At 33.3% G+C, this 25,677-nt stretch overlaps 2 protein-coding genes and 2 non-coding genes across 12 annotated transcripts in view; all 4 read left to right on the forward strand.

The window, feature by feature from the left end:
- LOC141555866 (uncharacterized) overlaps positions 1 to 5,023 on the forward strand; it is a 48,709-nt gene extending 43,686 nt beyond the window's left edge. For 5 of the 7 annotated variants that reach the window (XR_012486365.1, XR_012486371.1, XR_012486372.1 and 2 more), the window contains 3 exons: positions 257 to 324; positions 1,373 to 1,473; positions 4,380 to 5,023. The gene's annotated coding sequence lies outside the window, so the exon portion shown is untranslated. Of the gene's footprint in view, positions 1 to 256; positions 325 to 1,348; positions 1,474 to 4,379 lie in introns of all 7 variants that reach the window. The other 2 variants (XR_012486366.1, XR_012486368.1) reach the window with 2 other exon arrangements.
- LOC141559298 (small nucleolar RNA SNORD126) lies at positions 570 to 646 on the forward strand. Its single transcript, XR_012487354.1, has one exon. It is a non-coding gene; the product is annotated as a small nucleolar RNA SNORD126 (small nucleolar RNA).
- Positions 4,038 to 4,183, forward strand: LOC141559280 (small nucleolar RNA SNORA79). Its single transcript, XR_012487342.1, has one exon. It is a non-coding gene; the product is annotated as a small nucleolar RNA SNORA79 (small nucleolar RNA).
- Positions 5,024 to 7,676: 2,653 nt separating the features above from the next.
- On the forward strand, positions 7,677 to 25,539 carry CCNB1IP1 (cyclin B1 interacting protein 1). 3 transcript variants are annotated; one of them, XM_074289153.1, is made up of 4 exons: positions 7,677 to 7,761; positions 9,326 to 9,670; positions 15,863 to 16,196; positions 24,509 to 25,539. In XM_074289153.1, the coding sequence occupies exons 2-4, from the start codon at positions 9,374 to 9,376 to the stop codon at positions 24,709 to 24,711; spliced, it is 834 nt and encodes a 277-aa protein (XP_074145254.1). In that variant the 5' UTR covers positions 7,677 to 7,761; positions 9,326 to 9,373; the 3' UTR covers positions 24,712 to 25,539. The 3 variants fall into 3 exon arrangements, with proteins under 3 accessions (XP_074145254.1, XP_074145252.1, XP_074145253.1); XM_074289151.1 differs by having other exon boundaries at positions 7,694 to 8,139; XM_074289152.1 differs by having other exon boundaries at positions 7,694 to 7,887.
- Positions 25,540 to 25,677: the final 138 nt, after the last annotated feature.

Raw genomic sequence — 25,677 nt, forward strand, 5'->3', positions numbered from 1 at the left:
GCTCTCTTATGGATATATATATATATATATTAGTATTTCATAATATGCTGTCTTTTGCTCAGGCATTAATTTTTTAGGTTACCTTATATTTGACTTTTAAATCAGTCTTTAATATTGAATATTCATGGCCAGTTTAAAAAACTTATCAAAAAAGTGTTGAAGTTTCTTTGAAACAATTTAAATGAGGGCATGGTGCAGTATAATTAAATAATATAAATCTGAATGTCATTTCTATATATTTGGTCTCATTTCCTAGATTGTTCAGAGAGCTATCCAGTTTTAATGTGCATGACTGCAAAGCAGAAGCTGCATTTAGAATCGGAGGTGAGTTAAAAAGAAATGTTTCTGCCTTATTTGTATAGAAGGGTGCACTGAGTATGTACTATATTTTGGAGGGGAAGTATTCCCTTTCACATTTTTCTGTCTTCTATATTGGAGCTTTATACATTTTATAAATCTGGAAGAGTAAAAAGTGCTAACTTCTGAAGCTCAAGGGTTTATTTTAAGCTGGGTTTCCCTGTTCAGGGAATACCTCTAAAAAAGTAATCATAGTTACCTGTCACATACATAGTCTGCCATGATGAAATGCATTTTCAGTCCGTGTTTCAGCTGATTACCCTGATTGCATGCATACTCTGAGCAGACTAGAGCCAGAGGTGAACATTTAAAAGGTGGTTGGTTTTGTTCCTGGATTTTTGAGTCTAGTTACTAGGTTAACTTTCTAACTTTTGTGTTTATAATACCTTATTGTAGATTTAACTGGTAACAACTTCCCTTCTAAAAGAGGACATTTGTCTCTTTTAAAAATTAATGACATTATGAAATGTTGGCTTTTGAGTTTGCAGTATTCTGATAATTAGATAGAAGGAATAAGTAAGTGAATGAAAAACATTGGCAACCACTGTTACCAGGAGGTAAACTGAGGAAACATGACCTTGACAAGTATCAGTAATCATAAATCTTTTCATATGATTGTGAGAAACTGAATCTTAGAAAAATTTTTTAAATTTAATGTGTTATTTCATTGATACTTTTTGGTCATCACTTTTTATAAAAAATGGAATTCCACTTAACTTGTAGCAAGTATCATCCAGAAAAATAATCCATATGTTTCTCATGTAAATCTGTATTATTTCTGCCAAAAGCTGTATTCTTTTGGAGACTCCAATTTATCAATATTTTCTAATAGATCAAAAAAACCCTTTGAGGAAGGTGCACTTGGCTAGTTTATCTCATTTGTATTTTTGGGGGGAAATTAAGGTAGGATGATATGTGACGTTAGTCTCACACATTATTAGAAGAAAATGGAGGATCACAGTATTAACATTTAGATAGTAATTTTTTGTAGCTTTTGGCCTTTTTTTTTTTGCAGAGATTGAAGCTATAGTCAAATTTACTTTGTTCATCTGGATTGGTTAGTGATAGAAGCCATGATTTAAAATCTTGCCAACAGCAAGTTAGTTTCTCTTTATGGTAAGATTTTTGTTCACATTTAAAGAAACTATTCATTGGATGTCTTATTCTTGTAAGCTTAAAATGGATAAATTTAAGAAGTTGGGTGGTACTAGATCTCAGATACTCCTCATCTGCAACTGTGCCTAATTCTTGATGTGTTACACATTGATGCTATTTTGGATGACATGGAAAAATTTTTCTGTCCAGAAAACGGTGGTCACAAAAACCTTGTTGGCAATCATTAGTAAAGGACTTGGTAGCCCCTCTACAAACTATAATTTTAAGTTGTGAAATGGATTGTCACTGAAGTTTAGGGTTTACATATATGGTGACAAAATTTCAAATGTGAATGGACAACCACTAACTTAGTAGAGTTATTACATGCTGGAAATTATGTTGATAACTGTAGAAAGAATAACAGTTATGTGATTCTCAAGGAGTTAATTTGTAATCAAATATAATAAAATAAAAAAATAAAATAAAAAAAAAAGGTTTGGACTGCTACCCAAAGGCATATACTCTCTGTATATGTGACATTTATTAAATTTTGTAGTATAAGCTTTATCTATTGCAATTTACCTTTTGGAAGTTTGGCTATGAGAACAAATGCATGGTAATAGAATGTGTGTAATAATATAAGCAATAAAATTATATTTGACCTTTAAGGCATAATTCAGAGGGGATGTTACTGTTAAGACAGTGGAAATTGGAAATTGGAGATTTCAGTGTTGGAAATCTTCAGTGGGGTGTTATACTGGACTGGTACTGAATCTACACATTGTGTTACAAAAGTTGATGCTAACTTGTCAGTTTTATGGTCTAGCCACAAAAGCATTTTGTAATGATTTTGGACTTTTGATTTATGAGAGAACTATTAAAATTTAACTATTGAAAGATTGTTTTGGGGGAGGAGAGAGGACTTATTATGGATGGCTTCAAATAGCAACTGATATTAATAAATGTATAATGTTTGCTAATTGTGTACAGAGGATAATTTTGTCAATTTGCATAGCATAGTTAGAAAATGTGGTAAACTTGGAGCTTTGAGGGCATGTGTTTTTTCCCAATTTTTAAAATTTTCCATGTTTTGAAAGATATTTAAAAATACAAAGCATACACTAAAGGTAAGTTCCTATGGAAACGGACAAATAATAAATCAACTTTAAAAAATTCATGGCCTGTAACTCAAGTTTATTTTTATTTATAATTGGTTTGTTTGGGAATCAGGGTTGAGACAGGAGTGAGTCAGAACACAAAGATTTAAAGAAAATAGATTCAGACTGAATATAGAAGATTAAAGGAGCCAACAACAAAAGAACAGAGAAGTGCCCTAATTTGTTTTGACCACTTCTTTAAAACCTTTGATAGAATAATAATCCTAATTTGGCAATGATCACCCTCCCCACATTTTTTAAAAAATTTTTTTCTCTTCTCTGCATCATTGGAAAACAGTAAAAACAATATCTGTAACACATACATTGCTCAGCAAAACAAATTTCCATATTTACTGTGCCCCTCCCCCCCCAAATGTCTTCTCTATTCTGAGTCTATCACTCCTTTTTCAAGGTGGATGGCATACATTGTCATTAGTCCTTTGGAACCATGGTTGGTCACTCAGAATTTTTTTTTTTTTTACAAAGTAGTCTTTACAATATTTTTTTATTCTCATTTCATTGTGCTTCAGTTCACATAAGTCCTCTCATTTCTACAAAATCATCACTCATACTCCTTACAGCACAATTCTATTATATTCATACTCTACAATTATTTAGCCATTTCCCAAATAAGTACTTTTCCCCTAGATCTTTGCCTTCACAAAAAGTGCTTGGTTCTTTATATATACTTGTGTACACATACCCAGACACAGATACACACACACACACACACACACACACACACACACACACACACACAACCCTTTCCTCTCTGATTTCTTGTGAATATGTCTACCAGTACTACTGTGCATCTTATAATCATTTCTTTTAGCACAGTGGTCCTCAAACTTTTTAACTCAAGACTGTGGGAGGGCCAGACTATAATAAAAACAAAAACTCACACTCACTCTCTGCCCCTCAGCCTATTTGCCATAACCCAGCGGGCGCATAAACTTCCTCAGCCGGCCACATCTGACTTAGGCTGTAGTTTGAGAACCCTTGCTTCAATTAATATCTCCTGAGTTTTCTAGTTCTTTGTCCTAATATTTTTAAAAAAAAATATTTCTAAGAGCTATATATCAGGGTCTAATTTCCTTAATTTCTTTAGGAGCATAGACTAGTAGTTGCATTTACTGGTATAAAAGGTACTTATAATATAGTAATTTGGGGGGAATAATTCTAAATTGTTTTTTAGATAAAGTGGATCAATTTACAATTCTATCAACACTACATTAGATAAGTGCCATTCAGGAAATGTGAATTAGAATCTCAGATGCTTTGGCTTTTCTCTAATAGTTATTTGGAGCATTTTTTAAATAAGGCTTGTACTTTCTCCTTAAATTGTCAGTTTATATCCTTTGATCATTTTATAAATTTTGATATGTTTTTAGAGTTCAGTGTATTAAGAAGGTAGTTTTGTTGAAATCCAGATGGCTGTTCCTCTCATTGCTTTGAGTTTTGGCAGTGGGATTTTAGGCCATCACAGAGCAAATCTGGTCTTTCTTCACTCAGGGCACCATTGGATGGGTTGGCCATCTGTTAGTGCTTTCTGAAATTTGCGGGGCCAGACATTTATAGGGTTCACCTGATCTAATAACATGGGACACTCTTGCTTCTAAATGAGATAGTTGAGAAATGAGAAAGCAAAGAACTAGATTGAATTGGAACTAACAGTGAGAACAATTATGGTAAACTTTGAGGTAAACTTAAAGTGAATTTAATCATTTGAAAGATTGCTTTTTTACTTTGAAATTTTTTTTTCCTTTTCAGAAAGAAGATAGAAGTTACCGATAATTCTAAAAATACCGACATTCTCCAGCAGAACCAAAAAGTATCAAAACTGTTTGAATCTTCTTGTATATCTTGTATAAAGTTCCTTAATATTTGTCCTTGTTAGCCCTGTAAATTAACAGCCAATTAAAAATAAATAGTATTTGAATAAATGTTGGAATGTTTTTCTTTGTACTTTTAAATGGAACAAGTGTGTCTAAAAACCTTATATTTTATAACCTGGAACTTGATGAGTTCATTACAATAACGTATTTAAGCAAAGAACGGAATTAAATTCCTCTTATTTTGTTACTATCTAATTTGACTATGGTGTTCCAAGGTGACTGAAATATTTACTTTGTAATATTTGTGCTTGTCTGTGAATGTGCATGAGTGAATAACTTAAGTTTAATTTTTTTCTATCCATGTGAGAGATTTCGTTATTACTGTGATTTTTGTTTAATGTTCAGTAGGAAAACTTTTCCATCCTAATACTTACAAATCTTCCTGTATATTTTAAGTATATAAGATTTTCAGAAGGCTATACATTTTTGTCCTGTTTTGATCCTTGGAATAAAAACTTGTAAACTTGAAATTAGGCTATACTTATACATTTAGTATACAAGATTTTTATTTTTTTTTTTTTTTTAGAAAAAGACCAGTAATATCTAGTGATCTGAGGAGTTGAAGAATGTTAGAGAATATTTCAAGTTAGTAAAAAGAATGACAACAAAGGAGAATGAAACTGAGGTTTGAGCTACAACCTCATTGATCTTTATCAAAAAGCATCTCTTCTGCACTTGACTGTTCCTAGTGGAAATGTTGAAGCTTAAAACTTTGCAATTATTTTTGCCTTTCTGTGCACCTTTCTTCCTCCAAGTGTTGCTACTTTATAACCCTTAAACCTTTGAATTGATGATTACGAGGGTCTTGGTTTATTAATTTTTTTCATTTTTTTCTTTCAAATACACATTGCTTTATGAATCATGTTGGGAGAGAAAAATCAGAAAAAAAAACATAAAAAAATGTGTTGATTTACATTGTCTCCTTAATTCTTTTTTTGGATGCAAATGGCATTTTCTATCCGAAGTCTATTGGGACTGGATCACTGAACCACTGAGAAAGGGTTTTGGTTTGTATCACCTGTCTCTTTTGATGTCTCATTATGATGTTTCCAGTTGTGCTGCCATAATTGACAAAGTCCACATAGTTATGCACACACTTGCTGAAAATGATGTAATGGAAAATTCTTCCTTTGCTGTAGCCAAAATGGTCTAGTTTTCATATCTAGCTAAATGGAAGATGGCTTTATATATGAGAAAGAGTAGTTCAATTTTACAAAGCTAGTAGTCCAGTAGTCCAGGATTAGAATCAGGGTAGTTCCCAAGAAAAGAGAATGGATGTGGGTTTTGTTGTGGAGGTGGTATTGCTAGTGCTCGATCTGGATGGGGGGGGTAAGGATAGTAAAGGAGATGAAAAGATGTTTTTGAAAATTAATAATAATGGGGCCTCAAGTCTGGAGGAATGGATTTTGGATCAGTTGAATTTGAAATGTCGGTCATGCAGGTAGAGATCTTCAGGGGATGACTGGTGATGTAGGAATAGTACTCAGGAAATGTCAGATAAATAGATTTAGTAGTCATCTGAAGAAATAAATGAACTAGTATATAAAACTACAAAAGTAGCTAATGTTCTCTAAAAGAACTGGACTCGATTCTTCTGCACCTCGAAAATAAGTATTTAAAAATCCGACAACTATGATCACCTGATGTGCAAAACCAATTCAAATGTTTTGGAAGTCCTCATTTTAATCTTTAAACCCATAATGTACTTGAAGCAGCTTATATGATTGATCATAGGAGGTTCCCGATTTTAAATTTCACACCAATTTTAGATTTTACATATAATGCAACCAATTTTTAAAAATTAACTCAAAGATGAAAATTATGAATGTACAAATGCAACTCATTGGCAATGACATTCCAGCTGTCTTCTTTCAAGTAGGTCCCGGTTAAAAATTCCCTTTTATAAGTAGGCATTTCCATTTTCCTCTTAATTAGTGCCTTCCATGTATGATTATCTCCCATTTGCCCTTTTTGTACTGATTTATTTGCATTTTTTTCTCTCAAGATTAAGCTTGAGAGCAGCTTTTTTTTTTTTTTTTTTTAAACTTTATATGTATTACCTGGTAATAGTTGTGAGTTGTCTTCATAACCTCAGTTGAAAAAGTAAACATACTGGAGTGGTTTGTCATTTCCTTCTGCAGCTCACTTTTTGTGAGGATTAAGTGAGTTACTTAGGGTCTTACAGTTAAGTTTCTGAGAGCTGATTTCACCTCAGAGGAGTCTTCCTGATTCCAGGCGCAGCACCATCCACTGCCTCGTACTAGCTGTCCCTAGGATGCAACAATGCTGTTTGATAATTCAGAGCATCTAATTAGAAGAGTTTTACTAGTCTAGTGTAATTTTTCTAGTTTGGTTTTGGTTTTAGCTGACCCACTTTACGGCTATGGAATTACTTAAATTATAAAACAAGGAAGTTATACTAGATAATCTGCAAGGTCCCTTTCCAGATGTAAAATTACTATGTTGGGATGACTTCCTGTATAAGTTTCAATGAACCATTGTAAATAAGTATATAAAGTTGTCACTAAGATCGGTCACATACAAAAAAGCACATGACAATTTGTTAGAGAATTTGGCGTGGGCAACGGGTTGCATAAAACAAACTATATTAAATGCCAAATGAGGGCTTCAGGATGTCAATACAACAAATATCTATTAAAAGCCTCCCTGAGGCAAAAAAGTCTGCCCAGGTGAAGTAATGCCACGAAAAAAACAAGCTATTTTAAGTCCCTGCCCCCGTTAGGATAATTTTACTTATATAAGTCAGATTTGAAATAAATCTTGAAAGTCTGATTAGTATTTGGGCAAAAGGTACAAGAGGATTACAGAAAAAGATTGAGTAGAAATAAGGGGGAATCTATTCTAAAGATCTGTTCTCGCTAAGTTTTTTTTTTTTTTTTCCTGAGGCTGGGGTCAAGTGACTTGCCCAAGGTCACACAGCTAGGAAGAGTTAAGTGTCTGAGAGCACATTTGAACTCGGGTCCTCCTGAAGTCAGAGCTGTTGTTCTAGCCACTGCGCTACCTAGCGGTCCTCTGCGAAGTTTCACTAGGTAAACAGTTTCACACGGAAGTGAATTTATAGCTTTGAGGGAACATGGCGTAGCGCGTGCGCAGTTACAAAACTCGCGTCTAAGCGCGAGGCTAGCCGGACGCATGCGCAATTTGGTAGGTGGGGTTGGGGAGGAGAAGAGAAAGACTCTCGTTGCGGCTGAGGGCGCTGTGCATCTTCTCGAGCTTTACTTTTCTGGCGGGCTCAAGTAAAGTTTTTCCTTTTTGGTGGTTCGAAGTTACCTGAATTTAAAACCTTTCCACCCACAATCAAACTCCAGCCCCTCCATGGGCTTCAGTATCCCGCGAAGTCCAGGAAATCTCTCCTCTTGCAGGTGGAAGGTCTCCGGGAAGTCCCTCACCCTTTCCTCCCCGCCCCCACACCCCCAGGAGGCCTTGCGAGCTTTTTACCTCTGGCCCTTCACCCTCACCTTGTCTCAGGCTCTTGTTGGCTTTTCATAAAAGCTGACTAGGATTCTAGTTCTAGAGCTGGAAGGAACCTCTGCGGCCTTCCAACTCATTTAGAAGGGAATTGAGAAGCCCAGTCTTTTACCTCACCCCTTCCAGATCTTTCAGGAAGTCTTCATGTAAGGTGGATTCGATGCCCTCGCGCTCTTCTACCGAACATCTGTGTGGTCTCTGTATTTATGTGTATCTCCTGGATAAAACTTCTTCATGATAGTTTGATATATGGGGAAGGGGAGGGAACGAGCATTTATTAAATGCTAGCTAAGTGCGTGACACTTAAAAATTTGTCACAGCAACTCTGAAGTAGGTGCTATTATTGCTTTCATTTTACAAATGAGGAAACTGAGGCAGACGATAAGTGACCAAGTAACTGTCAGAGGCAGAATTTGAACTCAAGTGTTCAACTGTGTCATCCAGCCACTCAATAAAGAGAGAAAAAAGTGCTGGATTTGGTGTCAGAGTGCCTGGGTTGCAGTCCCACATTAGCTACTTACTACTTGTGTGGCCGTGGACAAATTACTTAACCTGTCTGGGACTTAGTTTCTTCATTTAAAAAATTGGGTATTAGTGAAAATTAGATAGTTCCTAAGATTCCTTCAAGTTCTAAATCTATTTTTCTGTTTGCACCAGCCAGTAAAAATGGAAGGAAGTGGAGGTCTTTTAATCCAATATTTTATAGATGAAGAGATTTTTTTTAAGATTAAATTTTATTTATATATTTATTTTTATTATAACTTTTTATTGACAGAACATATGCCTGGGTAATTTTTTTACAACATTATCGCTTACACTCACTTCTATCCCGACTTTTCCTTTCCCTCCCTCGTCCCCTTCCTCTAGATGGCAGGCAGTCTTATACATGTTAGATATGTTACAGTATATCCTAGATACAACATATGTGTGCAGACCCGAATTTCTTGTTGCACAGGAAGAATTGGATTCGGGAGGTAAAAATAACCTGGGAAGAAAAACAAAAATGCTTACAGTTTACACTCATTTCCCAGTGTTCCTTCTCTGGGTGTAGCTGATTCTGTCCATCATTGATCAATTGGAACTGAATTAGATGGATGAAGAGATTGTTAAAGAGACATTAAAAAATGCATGAGTAATTAGTGGCAAAACCCAATCTTTCATCTTTTAGTTGAATGTGCTTTTCATTTTAAAACTTTGTTAAGGATCTGTTTATGAACAGAGGAAACTCAATGTTGACTGTTCCAAAAGTGCCAAGTGGGCTTGTTAGTCTGATTTATTCTTCCATTTTCCTGAGTAAAGTTTAACTGTATATCTTATTTGATTCCTCCTTAGAATTTTCTTCAGCATTTTGGAGCCTGAAACAATTGTTACTACTGAAATATGTCTATATGTGAAGACATGTTGCTCTGTAATTATCGAAAGTGTCGAATCAGGCTCTCTGGCTATGCATGGGTAACTGCTTGCTCACACATCTTCTGTGATCAGCATGGCAGTGGTGAGTTCAGTCGGTCTCCGGCTGTCTGCCCCGCCTGCAACAGTACCCTTTCTGGTAAGCTAGATATTGTTCGAACCGAGCTCAGTCCCACAGAGGAATACAAAGCCATGGTATTGGCAGGTTTGAGACCAGAAATTGTTTTGGACATTAGCTCCCGAGCACTGGCCTTCTGGACATATCAGGTAAATTGTGGTTATTACTATATCTTTACAGAGATTATGTCTTAAACTATCTATAGGAATTTTCCTGTTTTTGGTAATGTATATTTCTTATTTGTTTAAATCTTGAACTCTAATTTTTATTTTAAAATGCTACTATATATTTTTAAACATGACATGATACACTACATATATGTATCTATATACATATCCATATATATAGATTAAAACTATTCAACTATTTATTGCTTTTATGATATTTGAACATTTTATAACCAAACGAAATAACATAACCATCATATGCTGTTATAATGTAATTGAAAAGGAATAATGTAGTATTTATTTTCTTAGTAGGAGTAAATGAAATCTGGTAAATCTGAAAAAATATGAGCTGTAAAAGAGTCTGGGGTTACCTTGTAATTTAAAAAATTAGCATGATAATGGATCAACAATTCTTTAGGGACAAAAGGACTAATTTTTAAAATGGCCTAATTACCTAGCTGCCCCACATTATTTATCAATTATAATAAAGCTTCTTAGAGCTGGGATTCCACATTGTTGAATTTTGAAATATAAACAAATCAGAAATCTTGATAGATCCTGTGAGTTATGTAATGCTATAACTCTATTTTGACAAAAAGGTTGCTAAGGCACAGAAAAACATAGTAGCATAGACCATGTATTCGTAGTTTAGTTGCAAAATTTTTCTGGAACTGCATCTTAAAGCAGATTACTTAAAGGGCAAAATCCTAACTATAAAAATGGTCTATCTGATTTTGCATATGTAGCAGTGGATATTGTTGGAAAACAGCAATTAATAATAGCAGCAAGTTCACTGTACCAAGCAATATTAAATAAATGGAATACTGACAAAAATGGGGCAGCTAGATGATTCTGTGGATAGATATGGCCTGGAGACAAGAAGACTCATCTTTGTGGTCTTAGATACTTTCGGTGTGACCCTGTTTGCCTCAGTATCCTTATTTGTAAAATGGGTGAGAGAAGAAACTAGCAAATACTCCATCTCTCTCTCTCTCTCTCTCTCTCTCTCTCTCTCTCTCTCTCTCTCTCTCTCTCTCTATCTATCTCTCTCTCTTTTTTTTTTAATTAAAGTTTTTTTTTTTAATTTACAAAACATATGCATGGGTAATTTTTCAACATTGGCCCTTGCAAAACTTTTTGTTCCAATTTTTTTCCTCCTTTCCCCCACCCCTTCCCTAGATGGCAGATAGTCCAATACATGTTAAATATGTTAAAATATATGTTAAAGCCAATATATGTATGCATATTTATTAAATTACCTTGCTGTACAAGAAAAATCGGATCTAGAAAGAGAAAAAAACCTAAGAAGAAAAACAAAATGCAAGCAAACATCAACAGAAAGTGTGAAAATCCTATGTTGTGGTCCACACTTAGTTCCCACAGGCCTATCTATGGGTGTATATCACTTTCTTCATCACTGTACAATTGGAACTGGTTTTAATCATCTCATTATTGAAGAGAGCCATGTACATTAGAGTTGATCATCGTATTGTTTTGTTGTTGCTGTATACAATGTTCTCATGGTTCTGCTCATTTCACTCAGCATCAGTTCATATAAGTCTCTCCAGGCCTTTCTGAAATCATCCTGTTGGTCATTTTTTATAGAACAATAATATTCCATAAAATTCATTTACCATAATTTATTCAGCCATTATCTAACTGATGGGCATCCACTCAGTTTTCAATTTTTTGCCACTACAAAAAGGGCTGCCACAAACATTTTTGCACATGTAGGCCCTTTTCCCTCCTTTAAGATCTCTTTGGGATATAGACTCAGTAGAAACAGTGCTGGATCAAAAGGTATGCACAGTTTGATAACTTTTTGAGCATAGCTCCAAATTGTTCTCCAGAATGACTGGATATATTCACAATTCCACCAACGATTTATCAGTGTCCCAGTTTTCCCACATCCCCTCCAACATTCGTTATTATCTTTTCCTGTCAGTCTTTTTCCTGCCAATCTGACAGGTATGTAATGTATCTCAAAGTTGTCTTAATTTGCATTTCTCTGATAAATAGTGATGTGGAGCACCTTTTCAGATAATTAGAAATAGTCTCAGTTTCTTCATCTGAAAATTGTCCATTCATATCCTTTGACCATTTATCAATTTACTCCATTATCTCTTGCTGAGAAAACTACAAATGGGACCATAAAGGGTAGGGGATGATTAAACGTCACAACAACAAAAAGTAGAGAATGTCTTTGCGTTAAGTGGAAATGTTTAAAAGTTATCCAAGTTCAAACTTGGTTTCTATGAACTTGCCACAAAAAAGGAAAGCTTAATTTTTGTCAAAATGATAGAGTAAGTGGCATTTAAATTTCATTCTTCTACATCAACTCAAAATAAAACTCCACAACTTGACAACCACATTTCTGGGTGAGTTGAATTGCTTTCAAAAAGATGTAAACAGAAAAACATCCTATGGATTTATACTTACAAAGGACCAAGTGTAAATCTATAGGATTTTTTCAACAATCACCCTTGCAATACCTTGTGTTCCAAATTTTTCTCCCTCTCTTACCCTACTCTCTCCTCTAGACAGCCAGTAATCCAATACATGTTGAACATGTACAACTTTTCTATATAAATTTCCATATTTATCATGCACAAAAAAGCAGATTAAAAATGAAAAAAATAATAAAATCAAGGAAACAACAAAAAAGGTGAAAAACCTGTTGTGATCCACATTCAGTTCCCACAGTCCTCTTTCTGGATACAGATGGTTCTCTCCATCACAAGTCTATTGGAGTTGTGCTAAATCACCTCATTGTTGAAAACAGCCATGTTCATCAGAATTAATCATCATATAATCTTGTTGTTGCCATATATACAATGTTCTCTTGGTTCTACTCACTTCACAACATCAGTTCATGTACGTCTCTCCAGGCCTCTCTGAAATCATCCTGCTGATCCTTTCTTATAAAACAATATTATATAACATTAATATACCATAACTTATTCAGTAATTCTTCAACTGATGGGCATCCACTCAGTTTCTTGTTTCTTGCTGCCACAAACATTCCTGCATATGTGGGTCCTTTTCCCTTTTTTATGATCTCTTTGAGATACAGTCCCAGTAGAGACACTGTTGGATCAAAGGGTATGCACAGTTTGATAGCTCTTTGGGCATAGTTCCAAATTACTCTCCAGAATGGTTCAATCAGTTAACAATGGAGTTTTATTTTTAAGGAGAGAATCTTGTAAGCAGTTAGGAGGAAGCACACATATACCCACATCCACCCCTACATTACCAGTTTGAATGAAAGAAAAAATAGCATGAAATATACTGAAAAGCAAGAAACCTTGGCTTTCAATCCAAGGTTAGATATTCTATAAAACTGAACATAACTTTTCATGGGAAATACGATTATTGAATGAGATTAAAAACCTTTAAATATTTAATGATGAAAAATATAGAAATGAGAATGGTCTTTGCCATGTAACTTTGGATATTTTTTTGATTTTTTTTTTTTTTAATTATGAGGCTCATGTGTTTTTCTAATTATTTAGTATCTTCTTTCTTGACAGATATCTGGAGAATCAATACTTTAATACCCTGAAAATTCTATTGCTTGTAGTTCAGACATCCTTTGAATATACTTGGGTGTAGTTCCTTTTTTGATCTTAGTTTTTTTTTAGGATTATTTCTATTTCTTCATGAAATTTGGAATGTTAAGAGTTCAAAATGTGTAGGGTCCAACTATATTTTATGGAGAAAATAACTTATGGAAATCTTAGTAATTCTATTTGTTTATGTTCATCCTTCTAATTTGATCTTTTCATGTTTTAGAAAATGATCTGGCTTAATTAATTTTTATTCCAAGCTTGCTATAAACTTAATTTTTTCATTATCAGTTCTTATTGTTTTATGATGATATTGCTCATAATTTTTCCCTGTCCTCCCTGAATTTTTTTTAAGGTTTTGTAAATACATTTTTACTCTAAACTAGGTATTATCCTTTATTGATATGTCTCTCTTTGACAAGGAAATAAAAGTTCTTCATCCCTAAAATGAAAGAATCGGTCTAGTTGTCCTCTGAGGTATCATTCAGTTGATAGATCTATGAATCTATAAGCCAATAAACTGCTTTAGGAAATTAAGTTTATTTAGATGTCTCATATATTTCCCACTTTTCAGTTTCAACGATTTTTAATGTTTGAATTGCCTTAATTAACATGCCATGTTGTCTTATTTCATTCTTTTAATTTGGCATTGATTTGAATATTTGTTCTCAAAATGTTAATGGTCTGATTATACATAGGAAGTTCATTGGAAATTATTCCCACATCTGTTAATTAGTCATTTCCTGTAGAATATAGTCACTTTTGTTGTTTATGGTGTTTTTATTAGGTATTTTACCATGTCCAGAATTTTAAAATTTTTTTCTTGATGAAAATAAGCATTAATATATAGGCACAAGGCACAATATGCAATTTCTTTCCCTTTGGACTTTTGAGTTTCTTTCTTTTGAACCATGTTTTAGAACATATTTTTCTCCATCTTCTCCATATCCCACCTTTGCCTTAAGAATATGTGCATTTAGTTTTACTTAACTTTTGTATAATTAACTACTTAACTTTTTTCTTCTGCTTTTATTTATAGTAAAAATTTCATTGTTGATGTGATTCAAATTTTTTTAGTACTAACACCATTCATTGGTTTTTGCATAAAGACCTCATATTTAGACTAATAGTAAAGCTAATATTTTAAACAGTTGAAAAACTATTATTCTTAGCAACATTTTCTTTTTTTTTTTTACCTGCCATTGTCACTGCAGATGAAGAGTGAGAGGTCATGTGTTGTCATGGTTGAAGAATTCATCATCAAATGGCTAGCCTACTTGCTAATTATGAATATCTCCATAGTTAACTAGTTTGGCTTAAAAAAAAATCTGGTATAATCTTTTGCTGAAATTATATTAATATATTTTATACTATTTAAAATTATAAATAAAAATGAATAAATGAAATAAATATAAAAAGTCACTATTAAAATTTTTAAAATAAAAAGCTTTTGTACAAATAAATGAATTCATTAATGATAAAAAGAAAAGATAGGGACTAGGAAAAAATCTTTACACAAATATCTCTGATGAAAGCTTGACATGTGGAAATCTACAGAGGATTAACACATATAAGATTAAATATCATTTATTCCCCAATTAATAGATGATTAATGAATATGAACAAAGAAGAAAAACAAACTAAAAGTAATCATATTTCAAGTGCTCAAAATTGTTACTGAAACACAAATTGAAATAATTCTGATGTATTACTTCACATATTAGATTAGCAAAGATAGCAAAAATTAGTTTTACTGCAACTACAAAAATAATCACACTAATGCATTGCTTGTGGAACAATGAATTGACCTAATCATTTTCAAAAAGACTATGGAATTGTGTAAGAAAAATTAGAAAATTGTCTGTGTCCTTTAATTTTGTGATCCTATTATTGAGTTTATACTCCAAAAAAGTTATTAACAAGAAAAGATCTATCTGTATGACTTATTCCCAATAATTCATTTTTACCTTTAAAAATTAGAAACAAATTGTGTATATAGAAACTGAAGACTATTTGGACAAATTGAGGGATTTGAACTTAATGAACTAATACTGAACCATAAGAGAAGATGACTATAAAGAGTTCATAGAATTAGAAAAAGATTAGTATAAAATGTTACAGAATGAAAAAAGAACAGTACACACAATTACTATAAGTAAGTATAGACAACTTTGAATGGCAACTTAAATCAGATGGAAAACACAGGAATGGTACTCACTGATGCTATCAGTTGCAATCAGTTTTTTTCGGTTATTTTACTGAACTTTCTTTAGGAATTACATATTGAGGTGATTCAATTGGAAGCAACTAGAAGTATTGTAGGGGTTTATATGGTGTATTGAAATACAACTTATCAACAAAAAATTTCAAAGAAATAAGGACCATCTGCTTTTTCAAAAAGCAACAATTAGGGGAAAATATGACAATGACTAATGGTAGATTTATAGAAAGAATGCTTTAACTTAGTTCTGAAGGTTAAAATTATCATCTGTCTTTTCTTTGAACATTCATTTTTTTCTCTGTCACTTGTGCAAACTTTTGTGACATATTAAAGATGGTAAAATTTTCATTTTTTACCTTAATAACTTTCCCCTTTCATTCTAAATAGGTGCACCAAGAGCGTCTTTATCAAGAATATAATTTCAGCAAGGCTGAAGGCCATCTGAAACAGATGGAGAAGGTATATAGTCAGCAGATTCAAAGTAAAGATGTGGAGCTGACTTCTATGAAAGGGGAAGTCACCTCTATGAAGAAAGTGTTGGAAGAATACAAGAAAAAGTTCAGTGACATCTCTGAGAAACTCATGGAGCGCAATCGTCAATATCAGAAGCTTCAGGGTCTCTATGATAGCCTCAGATTACGAAACATTGCCTTTGCCAACCAGGAAGGAGTTCTGGAGCCATCCATGATCTCTCAGCCAGCTGCTTTTGGCTTCCCAACAGGTAATGTTTCCAACAAGCAGGGTATGATGGTAATCAGTGGTTCCTTTAAACTATCAATTTATATTAGATGGACAAGTAGTAATTTTACTTCCTTCATGATAAAAAAAAAAAACCAAACAAAAATGTTAATTGACACTATAATTGTTCGTCCCTCTTTCTAGGAATTTTAGCATAGCAGTGTACTGGTCTTGACACATGCAAAATATAGATAAATAAGAATGTATGTTTAGATGTTTATACATATACATATATTTTTATTATGTATGTGTGTATATATAATATATATAGTATAGGAGTATAGGCTAGCTTAATTTAAGAGTTTATTTCCATAGCTGGTCAGATTTTTTTTTTTTTTTTGAGTAGTGCAGTAGTGTTTGGTTTATGAACGTTAAGAAACTTTTCATGTATTATTTAAATATAATCTTCTCTGAGGTAGGCAATGTAATTTATTGAATAATTCCTTTTATCTGTGTAGAAGCAATTGCATCACATACTTAAACAGAACTGTACTATGTATGTTAAGAATATCTCTCTGGCTTTACTGTTCCAGATTAAGTCTGGCTACTTTCTCTCTCTTAGAGTTCTAAAGGTTGGATTGCCTGTTCTCTAATACTCAATTGAAACTCCTATTCTGGGGGTGTTCCCCATACTATTAGCTACCATTCTGGTATCGCATGTCTATTTAACCAGTTCACATCAATTAGTTTTCATAAAGGGCCATTTACTTCAAAGATACTACAAAAACAGAAGTATAAACAATTTCCCTCAACACCTTGAGGGTATTTACATTCCTCTTGGTCCCACCAAATTCATATCCGGATATGGCATCAGTATTTGATGAGAGTTTATTTATGGTACTACTGGGAGTAGGTTCCAAAGATCACTCCTTACTCCTCAGGACATCAGTGCTGGAATGACTGAAAAACTCAGTTAGGACTTTGACTCTTAGATCTTGTATAACTTGATCTCCTGATCTTTCATTTATTTAAATTTAATTTTTAAATTTCTTGTTTAATTTTTTATTTTTCCCTGATTATATATAAAATAAATTTTAACATTTTTTTTTTTTTTAATTTTGAGTTCAAATTCTCTCCCTTCCTTCATTTCTCCTCACTCCTTGTGACATTAAAAAAAAAACAAAAAAACACACGTGAAGCTAAAATTTCCACAAAAGTCACATTGGGAAAGAAAATATAGATTTTCTTCCTTACTATCCCCCAAATCCCCCACAATAACACAATACCTCAAGAGAGATAAAGTTTAAAAAAAATATACTTCAATCTGTATTCAGATACAATATGTTCTTTCTCTGGGAATAGATAGCATTTTTCATCATAAGTCTTTCAGAGTTCTCTTGGATCATTGTACTTAAGAGAATAGCAAAGTCATTCACAGCTAATCAGCCTACATTATTGCTCTTACTTATTAGTAGTATATTTTACTTTGCATGAGCTCATGGAAGTCTTTCTAGGTTTTTTTGAGAGCATCCTGCTTATCATTTCTTATAGCACAGTAGCTTTTCATCATAATCATATACCATAATTTATTCAGCCATTCCCCAATTCTTTGCCCTGAGAAAAGAGCTGGTATAAATATTTTTCTATATATGGATTCTTCTCCTTTTTGTTTTCTTATCTTTTGATATACAAACCTAGTTTGCTTAGTCAAAAGGTATATGTGCATGGTCGTATAGCTCTTTGACATAGTTCCAAATTATCCTATAGAATAGTTAAATTAGTTCAAAATTCTATGAAGAATGGATTAATGTCTCAGTTTTTCCACATTCCTTCCAATATTTTTCATTTTCCTTATTTGTCTTAACCAATCTAATAGATATGAGGTAGTACCTCAGTTGTTTTAATTTTCATTTCTCTAATCAATGATGAGAATTTTTTTCATATGGTTATAAATAATTTGATTACTTCATCTGAAAATTCTTCTTCTCACAATTATTTTTGCTAACTGTATTTCCCCTCATTTATTCTATTTTCTCTCTCCTTTTACTTTGTCTCTCCTCCAAAGAATTTCTATATCCAATTGAATGTGTATGTTATTCCCTCTTTGAATCAAATGTGATCAAATGTAAGTTTCACTCACCTCCCTTTCCCTTCCTTCTTTTCCTGTACTATAAAAGCTTTTTCTTGTTTCTTTTATGGCAAATAATTTACACCATTCCACTTCCCCCTTTCCCTTTCGCCAAATGCATTCCTCTCTTACCCATTGATTATATTTGTTTTAGACATTATCCCTTCATATTCAACTCACACCTGTGCCCTCTGTCTGTATATATTCTAACTGCTGTAATGGAAAAGTTCTTTTGAGTTACAAGTATCATCCTTTCCTTTAGAAATGTAAACAGATTATTTTTATGAAGTCCCTTATGATTTTTTTCTCTGATTACCCCATTTTGCTTCTCTTGAGTCCAGTATTTGAAAGTCAGATTTTCTGTTCACTTCTGGTCCTGTCTTTATGAATGCTTGAAAGTCTTCTATTTTATTGAATATCCATTTTTTTCCCCCTGAAAAATTATACTCAGTTTTGCTGAGTTAGTGATTCTTGGTTGTAATCCTTTGCTCTTCCGAATATCCTATTCTAAGCCCTCTGATTCTTTATTGTAGAAGCTACTACTAATACTAAATCTTGTGTTATCCCGACTGTGGCTCCACTGTACTTGAATTATTTCTTTTTGGATTCTTGCAATATTTTTTCCTTGTCCTGGGAATTCTGGAATTTGGCTATAATATTTATGGGAGTTTTCTTCTTGGAATCTCTTTCACTCTTTCAATTTCTGTTTTAACTTCTGGTTCTAGAATATCAGGACTTTTTTTTTTTTTTTCTCAATAATTTCTTGAAAGATGATGCCTAGGACTGTTTTTGATCATGGCTTTTCTTTGATTCATGGTAGTCCAAGAATTTTTAGGTTATCTCTCCTAGATCTATTTTCCAGGTCAGTTTTTCCAGTGAGACATTTTATGTTGTTTTCTATTTTTTGATATTTATTGTTTCTTCATTTCTCATAAGGTCATTAGCTTCCATTTTTCTCTCTTCAGTGAACTTTTGTACCTCCTTTTCCATTTGGCCATTTTTTGCTTTTTCAGCAAATTGACTTTTATATTTCCTTTTGCATCACTCTTGTTTCTCTTGCCAATGTTTCCTCTACCTCTCTTACTTAATTTTCAAAATCCCTTTTGAGCTCTTTCATGGCCTGAGACCAATTTTTATTTTTCATGGCTGTAGGTTTTGATTTTGTTAATCTTCTTCTGAGAGTGTGTTTTGATTTTCCTTGTCTCCTTAGTAACTTTCTATGGTAAGAATTTTTTCTATTGTTTGCTATTTCCCAGTCTATTACTTTACTTTTGACTATTAGAGAGCAGCTCTGTTTTCAGGATGGAGGGTGTACTGTCCCAAGGTGCAAGGGTTTTGTGCTTTTTCCTCTTCTAAGGACCCCTGTATGTTTTCAGTTCTTCCAAGTTGGTATGATTCAAGGAGAACTTTTTTTTTTTTTTTTTTTTTTTTTAACTGTTCTGGTCTGTGCTTTGGTCTATGAACAACCACAAGCACCCTTTTCTGCCTTGGAAATGTACTGCTGCACTGTGGCTGTAAATTCTAGTGTACCAGTCTTCCGTGTCCTGGTTCTGTGAGTGCTCTGAATATGGGCAAAGCAACAAAATCCTGCTTCAATACTAGCAAAGAGATTTTCTTTTGACCCGCTCTTTGACCCTCTTACTGTCTGTTGCCTAAGACTTCTGGAAGCTACCACAGCTATTGCTGCTGCTGTTTCAATGGGTCCCAAGGCCAGATTATGGTTTTCTGGGACTGTTGTCAGATTGAGTTCTACTTACTCTTTTGTGACAGACTTTTGTGACCTTTTAAGTTGTCTAAGGCTGAAAAATTGTTTCACTTTGTCTTTTTGTGGGTTCTAAGATTCTAAAATTTGCTTAGAGCCATTATTTAAAGGTATTTGGAGGGATTTGGTGGAAAGCTTAGTCAAGTCCCTGCTTTTTTTACTCCATTATCTTGGCTCTGCCTCTTCTTTTTTGATCTTTTAGAACTCATAAGGTCATAGCCTCCAACATGTGATCAAGGATTGAGGCAAAGAACTAATGCCCATATCTATGACATGTCAGTCTCAGATTGTGAGGATCTAAGAAGCCTCTCACTGCCTAGTGTTGTCATCTTTCAATGGAGCACTGACAGCTGGAAGAAGCCAGCCGAGGAGATAGTATATCAAGACAGAAAGGATTTATCCAATATCTTCTGAATGCTTCCTTAGTTTTGGATCTGAAGCTGTAGCCTATCAGGAGACACCTCTGTACAATGTGGTTAGTAGCAGAAACCAATTATAGAATGTTTTCTTTTCTCAAGTTTCTTTCAAGGCATTCTATTACACAGCATCACAAATCTTTTAGAAAAAAGATCTCTAGCTTCTTCATTGTGGGAAATTGCAATAGTGGTTACTCTATGAATATTTTTAAGGATCAGACTCTGTGGTTAGACCTATAAATGTGCAATTAGCCTCATGTTTTACAGTATTTCAGTGAATCTGAATTCTTATAAGCAGATCTTAATTCATTTACACCTTCTCATCCTTATCTGTGTCCTCTTTTAAATCCTCTATGTACACTAATGCATTGTTGATGGAGTTGTGAAATGATCCAGTCCTTCTGGAGATCTAACCCAAAGGGCTATTCAACTGTGAATACCCTTTGATCCAGCAGTGTCTTTACTAGACTTATATCCCCCAAAGAGATCATAAAAGAGGGAAAAGGACCCACATGTGTAAAAATGCTTTTAGCAACTCTTTTTGTAGTGGCAAGGAACTGGAAATTGAGTATATCCCCATTAATTGAGGAATGGCTGAATAAATTATGGTGTATGAATGTAATGGAATATTGTTATATAAGAAATGATGAGCAGGCTAATTTCAGAAAAGCCTGGATGAACTGATGCTGAGTGAAGTGAGCAGAACCAGGAGAACATTGAACACAGTAATAGCAAAATTATGTGATGATCAATTATGATAAACTTAGCTTTTCTCAGCAATATGGTGTTCTAAAACAATTCCAATAGATTTGGGATGGAAAATGCCATTTGCAACCAGAGAGAAAATTATGGAGACTAAATAGGGATTGAAGGAAGCAGTGTTTTCATCGCCCCCCCCCCACTTTTCTTTTTCTTTTCCCCTTTGTATGATTTTTCTTGCACAACATAACATATGGAAATATGTTTAAAAGTATTGTAACATGGAGGGGAGGGAGGGAGAAAAAATTTGGAACACAAAATCTTACAAAAATGAATGTTGAAAATATCTTTACATGTATTTGGAAAAATAAAACACTTGACAAAAAAAAAAAAAAAAAGTCCTCCAATTGGTATTTACCTAATATCCTTAAGGCTTTCCCTTTAGGTGTTCTCATATTACTTGAGAACCACTCTATTATATGGAATATGGGTTGCCTTTCATTTTGAGGGGCAAAATGTTATATCTTTGATATTTTTAAAAATTGTCTTCTCTTTTTCAGATGTCATGAGAATCCTTGAATTAATTGTATCAAAATTGTATTATTTCCAGCATGGCTACCTGTGGGGCATATCTGAGTCTGCTCTATCTGATTTCCAGTTTCCCATTTTTGTTTTATTTAAAATGCTATTTCTAATCCCTTATAAAACACATAGTGTTTTATAAACAAACTATAGTGTTTATATAAAACAAATTGTGGTATTGAGTACAGACAATCTCTGTGTAGAGAAATTTTTACATAGTGCAAATGTGGCAAATTTAGATTAGAGTTGGAGTCAGTGGGTAGGAGTAGGATTAAAATTGAAGTTAGAATTGGAGGCAGTGTCAGATTTAGGGTTAGGATTAGAATTTGCTCTTATCCATTCATTTCACTTCGTCTGTCTGTATACAATAGGTATACACAAAATAATACTTTTATACAAGTCATAAAATGTACTTAAATTCAGACAAATACTGTACCATGATATGAAATAGAATTACCAAATGAAAGGCAAAAGTTAATGATAAAGTATGTATGGTATGGTTCCATAATGTTAACATTGATATGTAATATGATTCTCTTTCCCCACCCATTGTGCTTAGACTTTATCATTGGTGATTGACTGAAATTTTATTTAGAATTCTTTATGCAAAGTTAAATTTGTATAATGTGAATTTACATAAAGCAAGAACTGTCTGTACAAATATGGTGGCTATATTAACATTGATGGAAAAAAGTTTGTTGTAGAAATCTTGACAGATTTTTCCTACTTTGCATCTGTTTCTTATTTCTCCTAGTTTCATTATTAAATACTCTTAGGATAATATAGTTTAATTAGTTCTCAGTTTTTATCAGTCCTTCCCACTGATTTATGAGGTCAGTCTCTTTAGATCTTCTACCAGAGTTTGTAAATGAGTTTATAGTTTACAATGAAGTTGCCTTTAATGCTCTCTTTCTGTTTAACAAGGAGATCAAGTTTTTGTCAGCTGAGTTGGTTTCTAGTTTCATTTGGTCACTGCCTCAAAGGCAATTTTTTTTTTTTTACCCTGGACACATTTCCATTAAGATATGATAGTAGTGGGGCAGTTAGGTAGCTCAGTGGATAGAGCACCAGCCCTGAAGTTAGGAGGACCTGAGCTCATGGTCTCAGACACTTAATACTTCCTAGCTGTGTGACCCTGGTCAAGTCACTTAATCCCAATTGGCTTACCCCCCAAAAAAGATGTGGTGGTAGTGAATTTAGTGTAATATTTCCCATTTTTCAGTGTTTAGTAGCTTTTAAAAGTTGTATAGATTGAAATGATTCTGATTGTAAGTCATTTTTTCTTCTGTTTTATTTTTGATTTTCATTTTGCCTTTTGTTTTAACAAGTCAGTGGTCTAACTATATATAGGTGGCTAATATTGATTCTCATATTGGTGACCAGTTGTTTCTCCTTTTAGGTATAGTAAATGTCATTGTGTTTTGATGATGTTGTTAAGTACTTACCATGCCTAGCTCCTTTCAACTCTACTTTTGAATAAAATATGTTTAGGTATGAGGTTTCTGTGTAGTCTACAAATCTAGTTTCGTTTGTTTCTGAAACTCAAACCATATTTCCATTGTTTTTTTCCCCCATTTTTCTAATGCTCATTTTTTGCATTTAAGAAATTGAAGATTAACATGAATTAATTTAGAAGATTTATCAGGTTCTTTATAGAATTTTTCTATTACTTCACTCTATAATTTAAGTAGTAAGCTACACTTATCTTCATACTAGGTTTTTTTTTTTTTTTTGCTTATGCTTGAGCAGATGACTATGTTACATGAAATATATCTCATTACCTTTTTATACATGATAAAATCAATTCTATTAATTTCTTTATTTTCCTCTCCAAAGCTATGTACCAAACTTCCATTTAGCTTTTATTTCTTTTTCTCTTTTGGTTTTATTTATAATAAGAATGTTAATATTGCTGTGACAATAGAACATAATACTCATTGGCACTGGATAAATATTTCATATTTAGAATGATGAAAGTTAATATTTAACTTGTACAAGCTAAAACTTGTAAGATAAAGCTATTGCAGACCTTTTTATCCTTCCTTAAATCACCCATAACAACTCTTCTATACTCTCAGCTAAGTACCTTGCCTTACATTGTGCCCAAAGAGTCCATTTGCTGAGAGCTCTCTCATCTCCTTTTTTTCATCCCACTTTGATGCCTTATACTATTATATTCTTCATCCCTATCTCATTTAAAGAGGTGACTTCATTTTTTTCTGAACGGAGTACATGATAGAATAGAACATTATATCACATACCTAAAAACCCCCCCAAATTTGCAATCTCTTTAGTCAACCACAGAGAATTTAGAGGGTTGATTGCGGGTTGTTGCTCAGAATATTACTACACAGCATAAGAACTTGAATCATCTAAGAAAAATGAGTTATTTGATTTAAAAATATATTAAACACCTACTGTAGTCAAATTAATCATGCTGGGGAAAAAAGATGAAAGATTCCCTTTCTGTAATTCTGTGATAATCAAAAGCACATTCTAGTTCTTTCTCAAACCCATGTCTTTCTCAGACTACTTTTGATATGAAATCAGAAGCTAGCTATGACTTAATAATTAAACAGAAATGTGTTTACATTGCAGGTGATTACAGACCTTCCCTTAACACTTTCAGAATTAAATTTTTTCTTCTCAGAGGATTGAGTTTCAAGTTTCAGTCAACAATATTTACAGAATGCCTTTTATCTATACATTCTTAAAGATTGCAAGGAAATAGATATTTAAATTCTGTTCTGTTCTTTCTTTCTCTCCAGGGAACACTTCCAAGTTTCCTGTGGATATGACGCCTGTTCGAAACTGGGGCAGTGGAGATGGAGACTTCCAGTTCAGACCATTTTTTGTGGGGTCTCCCACAGCAGCTGAACCTAGCAATAGTTTTTTCAGTTTTGCTTCTCCCAGTCATGAAGCAGGGTCACAGCCAGGTGGTGGTAGAAACTTTAAAGTGAAAAGAATGTAGCCCATCTTGGAAATAAGAGGGCAAAGTGAGAAAGAGGGGTAATTTATAATAACTATTGTGGGCCACTGTACCTTATTTTTCGAAGTTGAATTCACTCAGCATCTAGTTTGGTTTCTTGCTCTTCTCTGGTAGTTTCTAATAGTAAATGGGCCCTAGTTATGCTGTAGCCATTCTTATGGCAAGAGTCAATGCTCATTCTTGAGGTTATCAGTTTCCTTGTGCTATTAGTTCTACAGAGTTTGCTGCTTGCTGTGAGAAACTTAGTGAGAAGGAAGTTGGCTTTGGACTTTATTCTTTTGCCTGTCTATTATTTTGAATAATGAATGCACTGTTTTATTAAACTCAGATTGTGAGCTATTGCTTATCTATGATCAGTAATATGCAGACAAATGTGGGGATGTATTGGGATTTAGAGCATCATTTAAGCTTACTGTAATTATTTGGCTTGTATGATTACATATTGCTATATCTATAAAATATTAAATGTTGGAATACTTGTATATACATATGTAGCACTGTGGCTTCTTTTAAGTTGTATATGTATTTACCTGTGTATGTAAATTCTAATATTTAATTATGTCATTTTATTTTATACTTGAATTTTTGTTATCATATTTAAGTATATATTTAATTTGGGAAATACATATGAATCTATGATTAGATGCTCTTGGTATATTTCTGTATGTATGTCTCTTGATATATTTATGTTTGTGTATCTCTGTCAGCATGTTTTTGAAGTATATTTGTGAATATGCAAGTGAACATCTTATTTCATTGGCATTTGTTTGTCAAGGAGGTATTCCAATTAAAACTAGTCAGACTGATAAAGATTATTATTTTCTTTAAATTGGCTCTTAATTACCCATTTTAATATAACACATATGCTGTATTTTTACCTTATCATTTATTGTTTCAATTTTGCTTTATTAGGTACATATACATACATGTATTTATGTGTACACATAT

Source organism: Sminthopsis crassicaudata, chromosome 2 (assembly GCF_048593235.1).
Source record: "Sminthopsis crassicaudata isolate SCR6 chromosome 2, ASM4859323v1, whole genome shotgun sequence".
In the NCBI taxonomy this organism is placed as follows: domain Eukaryota; kingdom Metazoa; phylum Chordata; class Mammalia; order Dasyuromorphia; family Dasyuridae; genus Sminthopsis; species Sminthopsis crassicaudata.